Source organism: Poecilia mexicana, unplaced genomic scaffold, assembly GCF_051168715.1.
Source record: "Poecilia mexicana isolate PSO_F unplaced genomic scaffold, ASM5116871v1 scaffold_7, whole genome shotgun sequence".
In the NCBI taxonomy this organism is placed as follows: domain Eukaryota; kingdom Metazoa; phylum Chordata; class Actinopteri; order Cyprinodontiformes; family Poeciliidae; genus Poecilia; species Poecilia mexicana.
In genome coordinates this window covers 29,840,111-29,855,637 of record NW_028263376.1, presented here as the reverse complement: position 1 = coordinate 29,855,637, position 15,527 = coordinate 29,840,111, and the positions used below count along the sequence as shown (strand labels likewise).

Genomic DNA, 15,527 nt, shown 5'->3' with positions numbered 1-15,527 from the left:
TTTAACAAAATCAGATGCATTTTCTGTTGCTCTGAGACTAAGCAACAAAAAAGTCTAGAAAAATGCGCACTATATGCAGTCCTTATCAACAGCCATCTTCACCACAATAATTTAAATAAATAGCTACATTTTAACCTTAATCAATAGGTAATGGGAAATTAGCTTTCCAAAAGTCTGTTTTTTCATCTTTTCTTTTTAAGTTATTTAAACATAAGCTGAAATATGAAGAAATATTAGGCCTACCTGAAGGTTACGCTTATTCCAATCCAAACAACCAGGAATGATATTGCAACGAGTACCTGTTTGTTTATCGAACATGCCAAGAAAGTGACCCTCCATAAAAAATGGCAACATGGAAAAAGCAAACAAACAAAACATATATCGACCGAATTTAGCTCTGATAAGAGGGAAAGAACTTCATTGACTTTTCAGAGAAGCAATATGAACTGGAGAGAGGAGGGAAACTGATTTGCATCCTCTTCAGAGAAGTGATGGCTTTGCTGATCGACACCGAAGAGAAGGAGGTGAAGCGTCTTTTTTTGCGCTGAGGGAAGCAGAGAGGGGGTAGCGCGGTTTAGCCGCACACAAGCGGGAAAAAAACCTTGTTACCTTTCAAGAAAGAAAATAGCTGTAGCCTAACTTAAACATGCTTAATTTATTTGTATAGACATGTTTGGTTTTATATATAAATTACGAAAAGCCATTAATCAAACCATTTAAAATGTTATACACACGGGGACGGCAAGACCACTGCAAAACTAATTATTTGACTGCAAAATTAAAAAAAATAATAATTGCCTGGTCATGGGAATAAAACACTTCTGACAATATGTTTCTTTATATTTGGTCTATATGAGCATTTTGACTCGGGGAGAGAAAACAAAACAAAAAAATATTTTCTTAAACTACATTTCCCATAAGGCGTTTCGGTGGAGGCGAGCGCTGATTGGACAGCACCGGTGTGTCATTTTACGTTCATAGAAACAAACCCAACAACAGTTGGATTAAAAATGTGTGTGCCCAAGGCTTTCATACGAAGAAAGAAACTCTGAAAGACCTGTAGACGTTTGTACATCCCAGGTTTTGCCGAAGGAAGTGATGCTGCTGAAGTTAGGAGTAAGTGTGGCATGTTTGGATATTTTACATGGTTTGCTTTCACGTTAACCGCTAAGTAGTGCTACATGCTAGCAATGAACGAGCCCAGTTAGAGCTAGTTTAACGGAATCCCTAATAGTTTATGTTTGCAGTTCACGTCTCCATGTCTACTGTAATGGTTTGTTAACAAATAATATTTTCATTAAACAAGAAAAAATGGTTGTACCACCGGGGTTGATAGCGCTTTTATTTTATGTTTTGCCAGCGAGTCAAAATAACACATTTAGCTTTTTGTATCAGTGCTTTCGGGTGTTATTTTTAAAAACGGTGTCATTTCAGTTTAAGTTTGAACGTAGTTTAATGATTTGACTTATTTTGAGAGAAAAACTTTATATTGCCTAATGCATGAAGTGTAGTATTTTGCTGGACGTATGGCGACATCACGCGGTAGTACGAGAAAACTACAATGTCAACTGTGTGCATCTTTGTTTATGCTTTTAAGATTGAATGCAGACTCTGTGTTATCTCATTATAGGAACAGTTGTGATTGCAAAATGAATTTCTCTGAGGTCTTTAAGCAGTCCAACCATCTTTGCAAAGTTTCCCCTGATGGAAAATATTTGGTAAGTCTTTTTTATTGTTTTATGGTAAGCCACGTTTACAGTGGCAGAAGTATCAATACATATGCAACGTCTTGTAGCGATGCACCAATCAGCACTTCTCTGGCAAAAGACAATTTCCAGTTTTCTTTGAGGTCTGACTTGCTGAAACAGATTTTGATTAGTTTCTTCCACCATGGAATGTTAAACAAAAAGGAGAAAAATATGCTGTACGTTTTTTGATAACAGTAGTAGTTTTGAGTCTAACAGAAAATGGTTGAATTACAAGATTACACCTTAAGGTATATGTAGCTTGCCTTAATCCTATTTTCAGAAGTTAGTTTTGTGTCATAGAAAGAATAGAAAAGCTACCATTAATTATTTCAGCGTTTTATGTGCTGATCATGGGGTATCGTCTGATTCCAACCTTTGTCTAATTGATTGTGTAATTATAGGCCTGTTCTTCTACAACTTTTGCTTTTTCTTCTACAGGCTACCTGTGTACAATACAGACTAGTTGTGAGAGATCTTAGCACTTTGCAAATCCTGCAGCTCTACACCTGTCTGGATCAAGTGTCACACATGGAGTGGTCCTCTGACTCTTTGTTCATCCTATGTGCTATGTACAAGAGGGGGCTGGTACAGGTAACAGATACAAGTATAACCCAAGATCCGGATTTAAGTTTAGCAATTTTATTATTTTTTGGGGTATCTTGATATATTGGGTATATTGAGAATATTTCTTAAAATCACATTCTGATAAGTGGTTCCCAAAGTCTGGGTTGAGTCCCATTTGAGTCTGCGACAATTTGGAGTCTTGGGATTAAACTTTAAAAAAAAAAAAAAAAAAGAAAAGCTAATAACAAAAGCATATTTATGCTGTACATTATTTAACAGACAATACTAGCAAATAGATACAAATCTGGCTAATTATGTTTATGTTATCAATGTTTCTGTTTAATTGATATCATTTATAGTCAAACAATACTTGAGTATGGGTCGGAAGAGTTTGGCAACCACTGTTTTAAAATTCATTGAGTATCATAAACATGTTACAGATTGCTATGGAAATTCTGTTTATTTTTGTCACAGAAGTTAATCTAATAAGCAAGCAAAAGACCATTGTTCATAATTAAATTGTTTTCCCCTTAAAATCCTGTGGTGTTTAGAATGACATTCAAGAAAAGCTGATGTCAAAACCATATAATTTATCTTTTTTTATACAGCATGAATTAGTTTTGTTTTGTACACTTTCTTTAAAATTATGAATAGGCAATATCTTGTTAAGATGCTTTGTTTATGATAGTTTTCTCTACACAGTTTTCTATACATTAAATAAATTTTCCACTTTAAAAAAACAGTAAAAGAGACAGTTATAAGTATAAGATGTTTAGATAACTTGTCAAGGCTGGAAAATTATTAATAAAGACCACACTAGTGGTTCATATTAGTATTTTTAATGATAAGTTAGTTTTTCATTAAAATATTGCTAATTTAAGTTTAAAAATCCTTCAACATTACAGCCGGAGATTGGTGCTTTTTATTTAATAAATTAATTTTAGATAAGATTTAAAGTCATTCGCTCAAATAAAAGGTGAAACCCAGCTGTACACAAAGAGATGAGTCTTAGGCCTTTGACATTAACAAATTGGTCTTAATGTGTATGGTGTCTAAACTTTATACCTCTGACATGTTACTTAAAGACTCCAGTCTTATTTTTTTTATTTCAAATACATTTAGATTGTGTGAAAATAACAGAAACACTTCTGTAGCATTTTCATTGTCAAAAAAACCACCTCAGGAACAATAATCACTGGAATCAGTAATAATTTGTTTTTAGCCAAAAGCTCAGGAGAAATTAGTTGTCACTATTCTAGTGGAAATATTTTTTTCTTTCCCTTGTGAACTCAGTCATGCTGAATATAGAGGAAGCATCTTACCTTTGAAAGGGCATCCAGTTCCAGTCTTTCATGGTTTCAAACTTTCGCTCGTCTTTCAAAGCTTAAAATCAACGGTTTGAAATTACTATAAGAACGGCTACGGTAACTACTTGATGGTCATTCTTCTGCCATTGTCTCCCTTGGCTGCGTCGTCGTCTTCAGGTGTGGTCTCTGGAGCAGCCGGACTGGCACTGTAAGATCGATGAGGGCTCGATCGGACTAGTCTCCTCACGCTGGAGTCCAGACGGACGTCACATTCTCAACACCACCGAGTTCCATGTAAGTATGAAAGTAGTTGATGCTCGGGTGCATGCATCTAATGCAAGTGTTTTTATGTGTGCGCTTGTTTGGTTTCAACTGTTGCTGGCTTGTGAGGAAGGGGAGACCTGAAAATAGCCAGACACCAGAGCTTTCCTTGACTGCCTCTACGCCCCCCTGAACCCCCACCTGCTGCATGTATTCAGCCTGATTTCATTCCTCCCCTCCTGTTAGCGTCCTGTCATACATGAGTCTCAAGTACCTTTAACATATGGGTGAAATGTGTGCATGCTCTGTTATGATCCTAGCAAGCAAATTCTTATAATAAACTTACAGTGCTGATAAAAATGGTGAAATCACTTAATAAAAATGCCAGCTCTGAAAAAGGGGCCACTCAAACGTTTATAATCTTTAATTTTTAAGTAATTGATTTTATTAAATAGAGTTGGCTGGATGGATCCATGAGTCTGCTGCCTGTCAGTAAAGTGATCAAGTTTCTTCTGTGAACCTTTGAGAACTCTTGACCATAGCGAGTGTTTTGATGCTTGCAAAGAGTTGGTTTTCTCCCAAATATTTACAAATCTGAGCATCTGGTGCAATAGTAGTGATTCACAAACACAGTCTTACTCTAAAACCTGAATGTAAAACAGTTTAGATAAAATGGAGAGATCAGCTAAATGAAGGATCAGGTTTTTCTTCTGTTTCTCATTCTCTCCCTCAACTCATTAAAATCTAATTCCTCGAAGGATTTTATTTTTTGTTAAGAAGCTTCTAATGCTTTTAGACATGTTGACACCTGATGTTATATATCCACTATTTTGTAATGTGATTGGTTTTTGGTTGTTCAGAGCTTATTTGTTGCTACTATGTGACCTATCCTTCCTTGTCAAAGTTTAAGATGATTTTTTAAGATTTAGCAAATAAAAAGGAAATTCTTTTATCATTTGTCTAAATGGCAGAAAACTTTAAATTATTCCAAAGTAAGTCCAACATCTACACACTTTTTTATACAAAGATGGCTGTGGGCTTTAATATTTTGTTTATAGGTGAACTTTTCAAATTATCTCAACTTCAACCTTCCATACACTGCCAATAAGCTTCAATCAAAGCAAACTAAATCACCTTGTAGGACACACACAACAATATTGTATGATGATAGACTGAATCAAGATGGTATAACATTCTTATTATTTCTTCTTTGTTTTGTGAAATCCAATTTCTTTTCGCTGACCTCACCTGCGTCCCTGTTTCACTCAGAGCTCCTTTTATGCTTAAATATCTAAACTTTCACGTTTTTGCTTTTAACCAAATACAAACGGAGAAACGCACACAAAGGGAAACGTGTTTAAGCTTATGTATATGCAGCATGGTACAGTTTATCATCTGTTTAGAGATAGACACTTTCAAAATGTGAAAGTAATGTAATGACTGCATAACATCTAAGACATGTGTGATGTGTGTTTATTTACATATTTGTAACGAGAGATGTTTTATTCCACTCCCCTAAATACTTGGAATCGGTTTGATTTATATATATCTCTGCTGAGATGAGATGTGATTGATTAGCATGAACCATTTAGCAGAAGTTGGACACTGACGAACCCGAGAGGAATTAGGATTTAGATCTTGAGTTTTGAATTAAGACTTTCTTTTTTTCCTGTCACGCATCTTGTGCATAAATATGTTCCAGTCTTGTTTAACCAGCTCAACTGCCAAAAACAATTAAGTCAGCAGAAGTTGATTGCACATTAATAGAAGTTGGCAAAACTACACCCAGGGTAATAAAGACGCATTTGGTTATTTTCTGTGCGTCCTGTTTTATATAGAGTCTAGAGCAGGCATGTGTTTATAAAGGGTGAGAAAACATAGTTGCTGTCCTAAGACCATGTGGAATATGACAAGGCACCGCGACAGGCCGTGTCTGTCATGCTGAACCTGACTCCGGGACTCAGTTGACAGGTGTTGTGGTGCAACTACGTAGTCCGTCTGGTCTGGAGAAGGGTGCACAGAGTGCAAGTGTCTGTGGTTTTAGTGCTTTGTGTCTGTTTGTGTCTTCCAAGAAACAAAACAGGAGTGGGTGGAATGATCCCACCCCTTGTAAAAAAAAAAAAAAAAAAGCACAGTCTGATTTCAGATTTTCTGATATGTTTTAATTAGAGATGCACCTATTTTGTCTTTTATTGGTCAATATCCATTTTTTATCTTAAAATGCCATTTCCATTTATTCATCAGAAAATGTTAGTCTTCATCTTCTTTTTGCTAAAGTTAAACCAAACTGTATTACATAAAACACATACAAGCATACATACTCTGAGTTTTAACTTTTGGTTTTATTTGCCATAATAATTTTATGTTGGACTTGCCTGTCATTTTGATTTAAGCAAAGATAAATCAAAAATGGCTTATCTTGTATCACCATGATTGATGTCATTGCAAGATTAAACTGTTGTAATTTTTAACTATTTGTACCTGACCAACAAAGCACACAATTTAAGAAATATGTACTTGAACTTTTATTTGTTTGTAACTTTTATGTTTTTATGCTGTTCTTCTGCTCTGCCTGATTTAAAGCCTTTGTTACGCTCTTAATCTTACATTGTTCTGTTTTGGAAGTGATGTGACTTTTCAAAACCATGCTGCAAAAGTTTCAAAGGGAAATGAACTGTTAATTGCAGTAAATAAGCATGAACCCTTTTTTAGCACTGTCTCAAACAAAATGGTTCATAAGTAACTGATGAACCATTTCAGTTCATCAGTTACTGAAATGGTAACTGATGAACTGATGGTAACTAAATGGTAACTAAACAACTAGCTTAGCATAACTAAGCTAGTTGTTATGTGTAGCTTAGTTACACATAACAACTAAGCTATGTTATGTGTAACTAACATAGCTTAGTTACACATAATTAATACAGTGGCATCAAGAATGTATTGTTCTTTAAACATTCCATGGTAAAGAAGCAAAGATAGGTTGATTAATTAATGCTTCCTCACTTGCCATACTGTTGTGTGAAGGATGGCCAAACCAACACAAAGCAAGAAAAAAAAACTGACAATAATTCGAAACAGTCCACTGAACTTGCCTTCACCCTGAATCAGGATTTCATTTACGCAGTGCCAGGCTGGTGTTCGTGTCAAGCTTAAATTTCAGCTCCACTCATAAACAGCCTGCTATATTAACTTGTTTAGTGACAGCTGCCTGTGCTTTGCATCGTGCCTTTGTGGAAGTGTTTGTGCGTCTGTGTGCTGGTAAATCTGCTTGGTGTACTGCCTTAGTTTTTCACTTTTAACCTAAACCAAAATACCCTACTATTTTTGGTATTTTATATATTCTTTTGATCACTTTCCTAATCTGGGTGAAAAGGATGGGCCCACATTGAAGACTTGCTAGAAAGTAACTTAAAAGTGTTGCAGTTGTCTGTTTTCTGTAAGTTTTAGGTTCCAGTCATTTACCTGAGTACCTCACAAAATCCCCCTCCAACATGACTGTTTATCTTTACCAATAAACCCAAGTCGAAAAAAAATATATAGCCAAGGAGAAGCTTGAGGGCATCTTCATTTAGGATTTTTCACATTGTTGAGATCAGATTAGCCGGGATGTTTTTGGCAGGTTCAGCTGAAGCATTACTTGCATGTAACATAGTTGGCAATACTGCTACTGTAGACTGTAAATGTAGGCAGCAGATGGTACGCAGCGTGGGACAATAAGTCGCCCGTTGCCTTTGTAGGCCACAAGAGGCCATAGTTCCTTGGTAAATTCATGAGACGGTAACTGGAGATATGGTCTATATTGGTTTGAGATAGTTTTTTATGTGGAATGCCTTCTGTCTAATCCTCTGTTGACAGATAGGGTTATCCAGCATCAGGTGCACTTTCCTATCCTCCAACCCTCACACAACCATGCAATAAAATGGATGATACATTTATTGCAGACTTTCCTCATTACCTGTATTTTCTCACTGAGTTCTTTAAGTTTTAAACACATGGTTGGGTTAGGGTAACCACCAGACCGCCGATACTTCTCAAATCCCAGCCACCCACTTTAAAACTGCTCCTCCAGAATTGGTGAGAATACTTCATTTTAATCCTAGCTTTACTGACTCTCGTTCTAATTGCATTCCGCCACACAAGCAAAATCATTTCCCACCTATTTTGCTCACACACACACACACACGCACACACACACATTTTTCCCTCCTCAGTTTAAAGTTACACTCTGTTCTGGTCTTGATCATCACTCTGCATTGCATATGTGGTGGCCTCGAAGCATTTATGTGTAAAGCATGTGGGTGTTTGAGCAGTGTTGACTCTGGTTGTTATGGCAGCTTAACAGAGGGGAAGTCCAGTAAGTCTGCAGTGAGATGTTATTGCAGGGTCTACACAGCTGGTTGTCCAAACTGGCTGACTAAACAGAAGGGTCAACACTTCAGACTGTTTCAGTGACGGATTTATCCCCTGTTCATATGTCTGACTGAATGCTATAACAAAAGGTCCTCATTTCAGAAGTGTTGTTAAAAGTTATAGAGTCTAAAAGTTAAAATTAGTATTATTAAGAATGACCATCCAAAAGAAGTTAGTTTCCTGTTTTTTTTTTTTTTTTTACCAAGTAAAACTTACTCTTCTGTTAATATTGAATTATCTCAACCCTCTTTGTTATTTAATGATTCTTGGAAGATTACCAGCAGAAATTGTATAAGTTACATCGCTGAATATTTAATGCAAAAGATTCACTTCTGATAACTTTGGATGCGACATGTCATAATATTATTTAAGGCTTTAAACATTGCCCAAAAATGACAACACGGGTTTGCAACCACATATAAATGCTTGAAGTAGGCATGTTTTTGTTTTCTAATAGCCATAAGTTGCCAAAAATATTATTTCTGAGAAACGGTTAAAGTTTGGGATAATTTTTTTCTATTTAGTTTTAATTACAACTGTGTATGCTAAATGCAAACAAACGAACAAAAAAAAAAAAAAACACCTCTCAGTGTCCACTAACAACCAGAAAATATTTTGTAGTAAAAAATAATCAGTTATGGCCTTGAAACCTTGGAGTTATTCTGTTTAAATGATCACTGTTGAGGATCCAAGCTTTTAAACAACCTTATTCCACTATTTTCCTTAACTATAATTTGAGTGCTGCCTCCTTTCCTCCTTTTTTTTTTTTTTTTTTTTTTTTTGCTCCTGAACTTTGCTGAACTGAGATAGGTGGATATTTGACTGACTGTTGTCGAAACTGACCATTAACACATGGTTCCTTGTCATGTCGGCTTGTGGTCACATAGTTTTTCTTCGCTGCTGCTTTACGTCTGTCAGTCTGCACGACATTCGCAGCTACACAACTGTTAATTTGTCACACTTGTAGCGGACGTGTCTAACATTAAACCATGGAGCAGACAGATCAGAGTGAGCCAGTTTCCTGCTATGTATATATGAACTCTCATCTGTGAGTTAAATGAGAGCGTGCTTGACTTGGACTCTGCTCTACTTCCAATCAGTATATCCTCCCTTACAGTTATTTTCAAATTTTACCAATTTTAATCAAATTAACATATTTAAAATCTTCAAACAAATTAGATATGAGACAAAGTTAACTTAAATTTATATATATACTGCTCAAAAAAATAAAGGGAACACTCAAATAACACATCCTAAATCTGAATGAATGAAATATTCTCATTGAATACTTTGTTCTGTACAAAGTTGAATGTGCTGACAACAAAATCACACAAAAATCATCAATGGAAATCAAATTTATTAACCAATGGAGGCCTGGATTTGGAGCCACACACAAAAATAAAGTGAAATGTTCCCTTTATTTTTTTTAGCAGTATATACACACACACACACACACACACACACATATATATATATATATATATATATATATATATATATATATATATATATATATATATATATATATATATATATATATGTTTATTTGATTTCATTTATTTTGAGAATAAAGCAATCCAAGCTAACCTGATCCTTTGGAGGAAAAAAAAAAGTCAGTTCCCTGGTAATTATTAAATCATGAATTAACATTCATAAACCAAATTGTATTTGGTCAACTGACTTCAAGTATTTTCACTCAGGACTGGATAAAACCTGACCTGCACAATCAAGGCTTTATTTCAATAGAGCCTGTCTGATAACACAAAGAATACTGAAATATTTTTAAAAAAAAGCAACACGTCATTCGTATGTAAAAGACCTAGAATGTATGAGAGCAATTATCCAGAAATGGGGAAATCCTGAAAGTGTGATAAACTTGCCTTGGTAGTTGGAGTGTTTGACCTACTAATATTTCTCTAAGAGCCTGTAGAGTTCTTAAAAAAACAAAAACAACTTAACAAAAACAAACATTGACATCACTTTTGTGAATTGCTAGTTATTCCAAATACTTGGCAGTTGTTGCTGCTTTGTTTTGCATAAGCAGCTATTAGAATGATTGAGTTTTATTTCTTCTCATAGGACCAACTTGGTTTGGGAAACCGTATTCCCTCAACGAATCAACTCATAATTTGAAAGCTAAAGTTTGTTCCTACTTAGATTGTCTTAGTCTGGTGTTAAGACATAATTTGCTCATCTGAAACATTTGCATGCCAGGGGGTAAAAACGTCTTCAAACCGCTGTAAATGCAAACCAGTCTTGAATGGGAGCAGCTTCTGTTTGTAGCTGGCTTGACACATTTTCTGAAGAGCTTTTCTCATCAAAGATCAGACTGTGAATTTCATCTGTCTTTACATGTGTAAGAGAAATAAATGTGTATATTTTAGAGTATGTTTTTACTAAAACAAACAAAAAAAACATATCTTGTGTTTTTTGTTTTTGCTGTGACAGCTGAGAATTACCGTCTGGTCCCTCTGCACGAAAGCCGTGTCTTACATCAAGTATCCCAAGGCATGTCAGAAGGGTGAGTATGGGAGTGGTATTATGAATGTTTACAGTATGTACTGCTATAGTACCTGAGGACAGGGTCAGCTGAGTGCCTTGACATACCTCATTAATCACTTACTGCTCTTTACCTTGTGGCAAAACCCGGGATATGGCCAAAGTATGGCCGTCACTGGTGACAGCTGTGCTCCCTCTTCAGTAAATGGGGCATGCTCCTCATAACGGCCCTGTCAGCGACTACTGGATATATGATTGTCTCGGTCTCTACTCATTTTCCACATGTAATGCCATGCCCCTCTACAATCCGTTTATCTTCTAGACTGTCATATAAATGATTTCGGCCGCGGTAGTTGCATGCCGCAGACTCGATGGTGCCAAACAATCAGATAATTACATTGCATCAAACACACAGAGCTCCACGAGTTCGTATTCAGTGGAAAACATCGACCTCCGCTGTTATTCCAGTCAGTAGATTGAACTGTTTATATTAAATGGGAGAAAAATCTTTGAATAGTTTGATCGTATTTTTAATCAGCAAACTGTCAATGCAGTTATATAATCTATTACCAGTGAACACACTTGGCATTCTGCTAACTACAGCTCTTTCAGCAAATTGTCATTGTGATGATTATTTTTCAGTAAACTAGGGGTGTTGGGCTTTTTCAACTAAAACAGCGCTCAGGCCCACTCTCCCTCCTGACGCACTTTTGAATCGGATCAGTTTAAAAATAATTTTATTTCCAGGCGGGACAGTTGTGCTGGTGTTGTTTTCACCTTTTGACCTGTGCATTGCAACTTGGGGAGTGTCTCTTGGTGTGCAACACTGCAGCTCGAACTGAATGTTGCCACTTAAAGGGATAGTTTAAGAGGTCAAGGGGGGTTGAATGGAGTACTTGTGAGTGGTTAGTATTGGCTACAGGAGACAGCAGCCATTGTGATCAAAGTTAGAAGAATCATAGAAGATTACTTGAATTCATCCTTCCATTGTCCAGCTTTCACTAGCAGCTGGACAGCAATTGAGCCTGTAAAGATTAATGGAATGAAAGCAAGGATAACCTGTCTTTCTATGGGATGTTTTCTGTGTTGGCCATCTTTAAAACAATGTAGAACTTTATCTTGATTTCTTTTTAGATCAGTAGAATTTTTTCATTCAATACATGGAGCCTAATAATCTTTTTCTGTATCAATTCCAAACTATTAAATTAACATGAAGGACAAGAGGAAAATGAACATCCACATTGGAACATAAGATAGACTTATCAAGAGTAAGATAAAAGTGTGAACTGAAGATGCTTCAACATCTTGGCTGGTAGTGCCTCCACTGAACACCACATGGAAATGGTTACTGTTACTGAACTAGGAGGCCTGTTATGTGTTAATAACTTTGATTTGTTTAGCAAATATAATTCCTCTGTTTTATTCGCCAACCACTAAAGTCAGATGTTGAATATTACGCTAATTGTTGGTCTTGGCCGTATTGTTTAGGAGTTCACAGATTGCAATTTTCTGGCCGATCACCAATCTTTAGAACGTCTGACCTGCCAATATGGTTTTTATTTTATTTTTTTGTATGAAATGTTGCTAAATATAGGTATTGTTGTACCATTTTAAGCAGACAATAAGAACTTCTACAAAATCTGGTCTTGTTGCTCTGTCACCCACAGGAATAGACTTCAGCAGAGATGGATGCTACATGGCTTTAGCCGAGCGCCGTGATTGCAAAGACTATGTTAGTATATTTGTATGTGACGACTGGCATTTACTCAGGGTAAGTAGGACACTGCTTTGCTTTTTAAAATTTTTTTATTATTATTTTTTAAATAGTTGATTCCATCTTTGCATAATCAACTTTGTTCATTTATATTTTGTCAGAATGTCTTAAATTGTTGTTTTGTGTTTATTATTTTCAAATTGTGGTCGTATTATATATTTAATTAATTTTTTTACTTATTTCACAGCATTTTGAGACTGAAACTCAGGACCTTGCAGGATTGGAGTGGTCTCCTAATGGATGTGTGCTAGCGGTGTGGGACAGCTGTCTAGAGGTCTGTTCCTTTAAGATTCAACAACTGAAATAAACTAACTGTACTAATGGCAAATATAGATATGAACCATACTTGCTTCAATGCATTAAAAAAGCAAAAGTTACCAAATGTTTCTTAAAGCTGCTGATTGTGCTCATTGAAGTTAGACTTGTCTGTCTTCCACTTTTCCCAGTGAACACATTTTTATTGAAACCAAAACCTGAACACACTGTTGATTTGATCTTGTGTCTGTGTTAACTTATACTTTATTTAGCCTATTATATCATCTTTAATTCTGCCAGTTTTGAGCACTTTTGTGTAGATCAGACATATTCAACATTGTTTACATTTTATTATTTTATATACTTACTGTAAATGACTGAATTAGCTGTTAGAAAAAGAAACAGGTTGTTTTTTTTAATTTAAAACGTACTCCATAAAAGTATTCTAAAAATAAAAAGCTGTTACTGATAGACATAGTGATGGAGAAATCATCTTATTGAAATTTGTTAGAAGTCCAGTGAATTGTAGATTAATTTTGTAATGACTCTGGCTTTAAACATTGCTTTTCTTTTAGAAAATGAGGCCAATCTAAGTACCACCTGCTTCATTCTTTTCAGATCTTGAAGCTGCATAAAAATGCCAAACAGTTGCTTCAATACCTTAGTTTATTAATTGTTTATTCTCCACAGTATAAGGTTTTGCTATATTCCTTGGATGGCCGGTTGCTGTCGACCTACAGTGCCTATGAGTGGTCCCTCGGTGTGAAGTCTGTGTCCTGGAGCCCCAGCAGCCAGTTCCTGGCTATAGGCAGTTATGATGAGAAAGTACAGTTTGTTAGAAAGTGTCAACATTTTATATGCACCGATGGTCATTATTTGTAGATTTCTTACTGTGTTTCTTATATTTGTCAGGTGCGCATCCTCAATCATATCACGTGGAAGAAAATCGTACAGTTTGAGCATCCTGCAACCATTGACAACACGAAAGCTGTGAGTATTGACGATGAAATTAAAATACTTTGTAGTTTATTTTTCTAATCAAGCTTATTTGCTACATCCTATGTCCTTAGATTGTGTATAAGGAAGTGGACAGAAGACCAGCAGTGGTCAGTGATGAGCTGTCACTACACAACATCACAATGGGCTCCACGCTTTTCAGCACCCAGAGCAAGTGTATGTCAGCAATACTCATTTACAACAAAACAATATTTGATTAAAAAAACAATAATAATCCCAATTGAAGTATCCTAGTTTGTTTACAAAATCAGAGTTGTTTTTCCTCATCCAGATGAGATCTGCCCCCTGCCTGTCCAAATTCCTGTGGTCAAGCCAGAGCCAGACAGAGCTAATCCCAAAATAGGTGTGTCTGTTCTGGCATTCAGCTCAGACAGTCGCTATCTTGCCACCAAAAATGGTAAGTACCGATGGCTGTTTTTTTTTTTTTTTTTTTACTTATCGGTGACCCCAGTAAACTGTGTGAAATGTGTTTATGGCTTCTAAATTTTTCAGTAATATATACGTTCATACTCAACTGTTTTTCACCCTCCTGGTATTTTAACACCATTATAAACAGAGTGGCTGTGAAAGTTTATGAGCATTTCTGTCTCTGTAGACAACATGGCCACTGCCGTTTGGGTGTGGGACATGCAGAAGATGAGCCTGGACACTGTGCTGGAGCACACATCCGCCGTACGCTGCGTTATGTGGGACCCCCGTCGGCCCCGACTGGCCCTGTGTACCGGCAACAGCAAACTTTATCTGTGGTCTCCAGGAGGCTGCGTTTCTGTTCAGGTCCCTGCTGAAGGTATCGCACTCAAAATTTAAACTGTGACTTTATTGGTTAAAATTTCCAACATTTTGGGTTAGCTGTTAGCTTGGGCTATGTGTGGAATAAGACGTCCTCTATAAACTTTGCAAATACTATTATTTTCAGTGCTTACTGTTATCTTTGACAAAAGCTTTTCTCTTTTTTTTTTGTACGTGTTTAGTGATCAGTTACTCCTCTGTTTTTTTGTCTTTCAGGTAGTTTTCAAGTCCAGTCCCTAAACTGGCACTGCAGTGGTGACTCTGTGATCCTGCTTGGGAAAGACCAGCTGTGTTTGTGCTATATGGACACTGACCACGAAGAAAAGTAAAAGTCACAACATTTACTCTAGAGTTAGTTCAGGTTTAATTTTGTACTTGTAGATCAGTGGAAGCACTCCTGGATATCTAATGTATCTGGATTATAGCAGCTTAAAAACCAAAAAATGTTCAAAACCTGATGACATTCCTACTCCTTCAGAAAAAAACAACTTTTTAAACTAAAAGATACTAGTTTAAAAACTAGTGCTAGTTTTTTCAGCACTAAGCCTTAGCCTTAAACTATTTATGTACATGTTTCTTTGAATGTTTGTACTTGTTCTAATTTTTTTGAAATAAATACTTCAGTTTCTTACTTTGATGGATCTACTTTGTAAACTGTAATTTCCAATTTTATACACATAATTTCTAATTATGTGTATAAAATTAGAAATTACCTTCACATAAATAAGTTAATCATAATAGTTTTTAAGGTCCAGAATGAAATTAATATTGATATATCTTTTGTAAACCCCTTTTTAAAGCATGAAGCTGTATGACCTGCACAATGAATAACCCAGCTAGTAGCAAGGACAGAAAAAATCTAAATGGTTACATGTGCAACTATGAAAGTCCATCCTGTAT

General features: G+C 36.0%; 1 protein-coding gene across 1 annotated transcript; it reads left to right on the top strand.

The window, feature by feature from the left end:
• The first annotated feature begins 724 nt into the window (after positions 1–724).
• On the top strand, positions 725–15,258 carry wrap73 (WD repeat containing, antisense to TP73). The gene is made up of 13 exons (XM_014973024.2): positions 725–1,116; positions 1,631–1,718; positions 2,187–2,339; positions 3,797–3,913; positions 10,742–10,814; positions 12,460–12,563; positions 12,754–12,840; positions 13,512–13,646; positions 13,734–13,811; positions 13,892–13,994; positions 14,110–14,235; positions 14,434–14,625; positions 14,844–15,258. The coding sequence occupies exons 2-13, from the start codon at positions 1,650–1,652 to the stop codon at positions 14,954–14,956; spliced, it is 1,350 nt and encodes a 449-aa protein (XP_014828510.2). The 5' UTR covers positions 725–1,116; positions 1,631–1,649; the 3' UTR covers positions 14,957–15,258.
• Positions 15,259–15,527: the final 269 nt, after the last annotated feature.

What these genes read in the sequence shown, in the direction of transcription:
- wrap73 (XM_014973024.2), top strand. Translation starts at nt 1,650, where the DNA reads ATGAATTTCTCTGAGGTCTTTAAGCAGTCCAACCATCTTTGCAAAGTT. An exon ending in TGTGGGACAGCTGTCTAGAG is followed by an intron (nt 12,841 to 13,511) that starts GTCTGTTCCTTT and finishes TATTCTCCACAG; the next exon opens with TATAAGGTTTTGCTATATTC. An exon ending in CTATCTTGCCACCAAAAATG is followed by an intron (nt 14,236 to 14,433) that starts GTAAGTACCGAT and finishes CTGTCTCTGTAG; the next exon opens with ACAACATGGCCACTGCCGTT.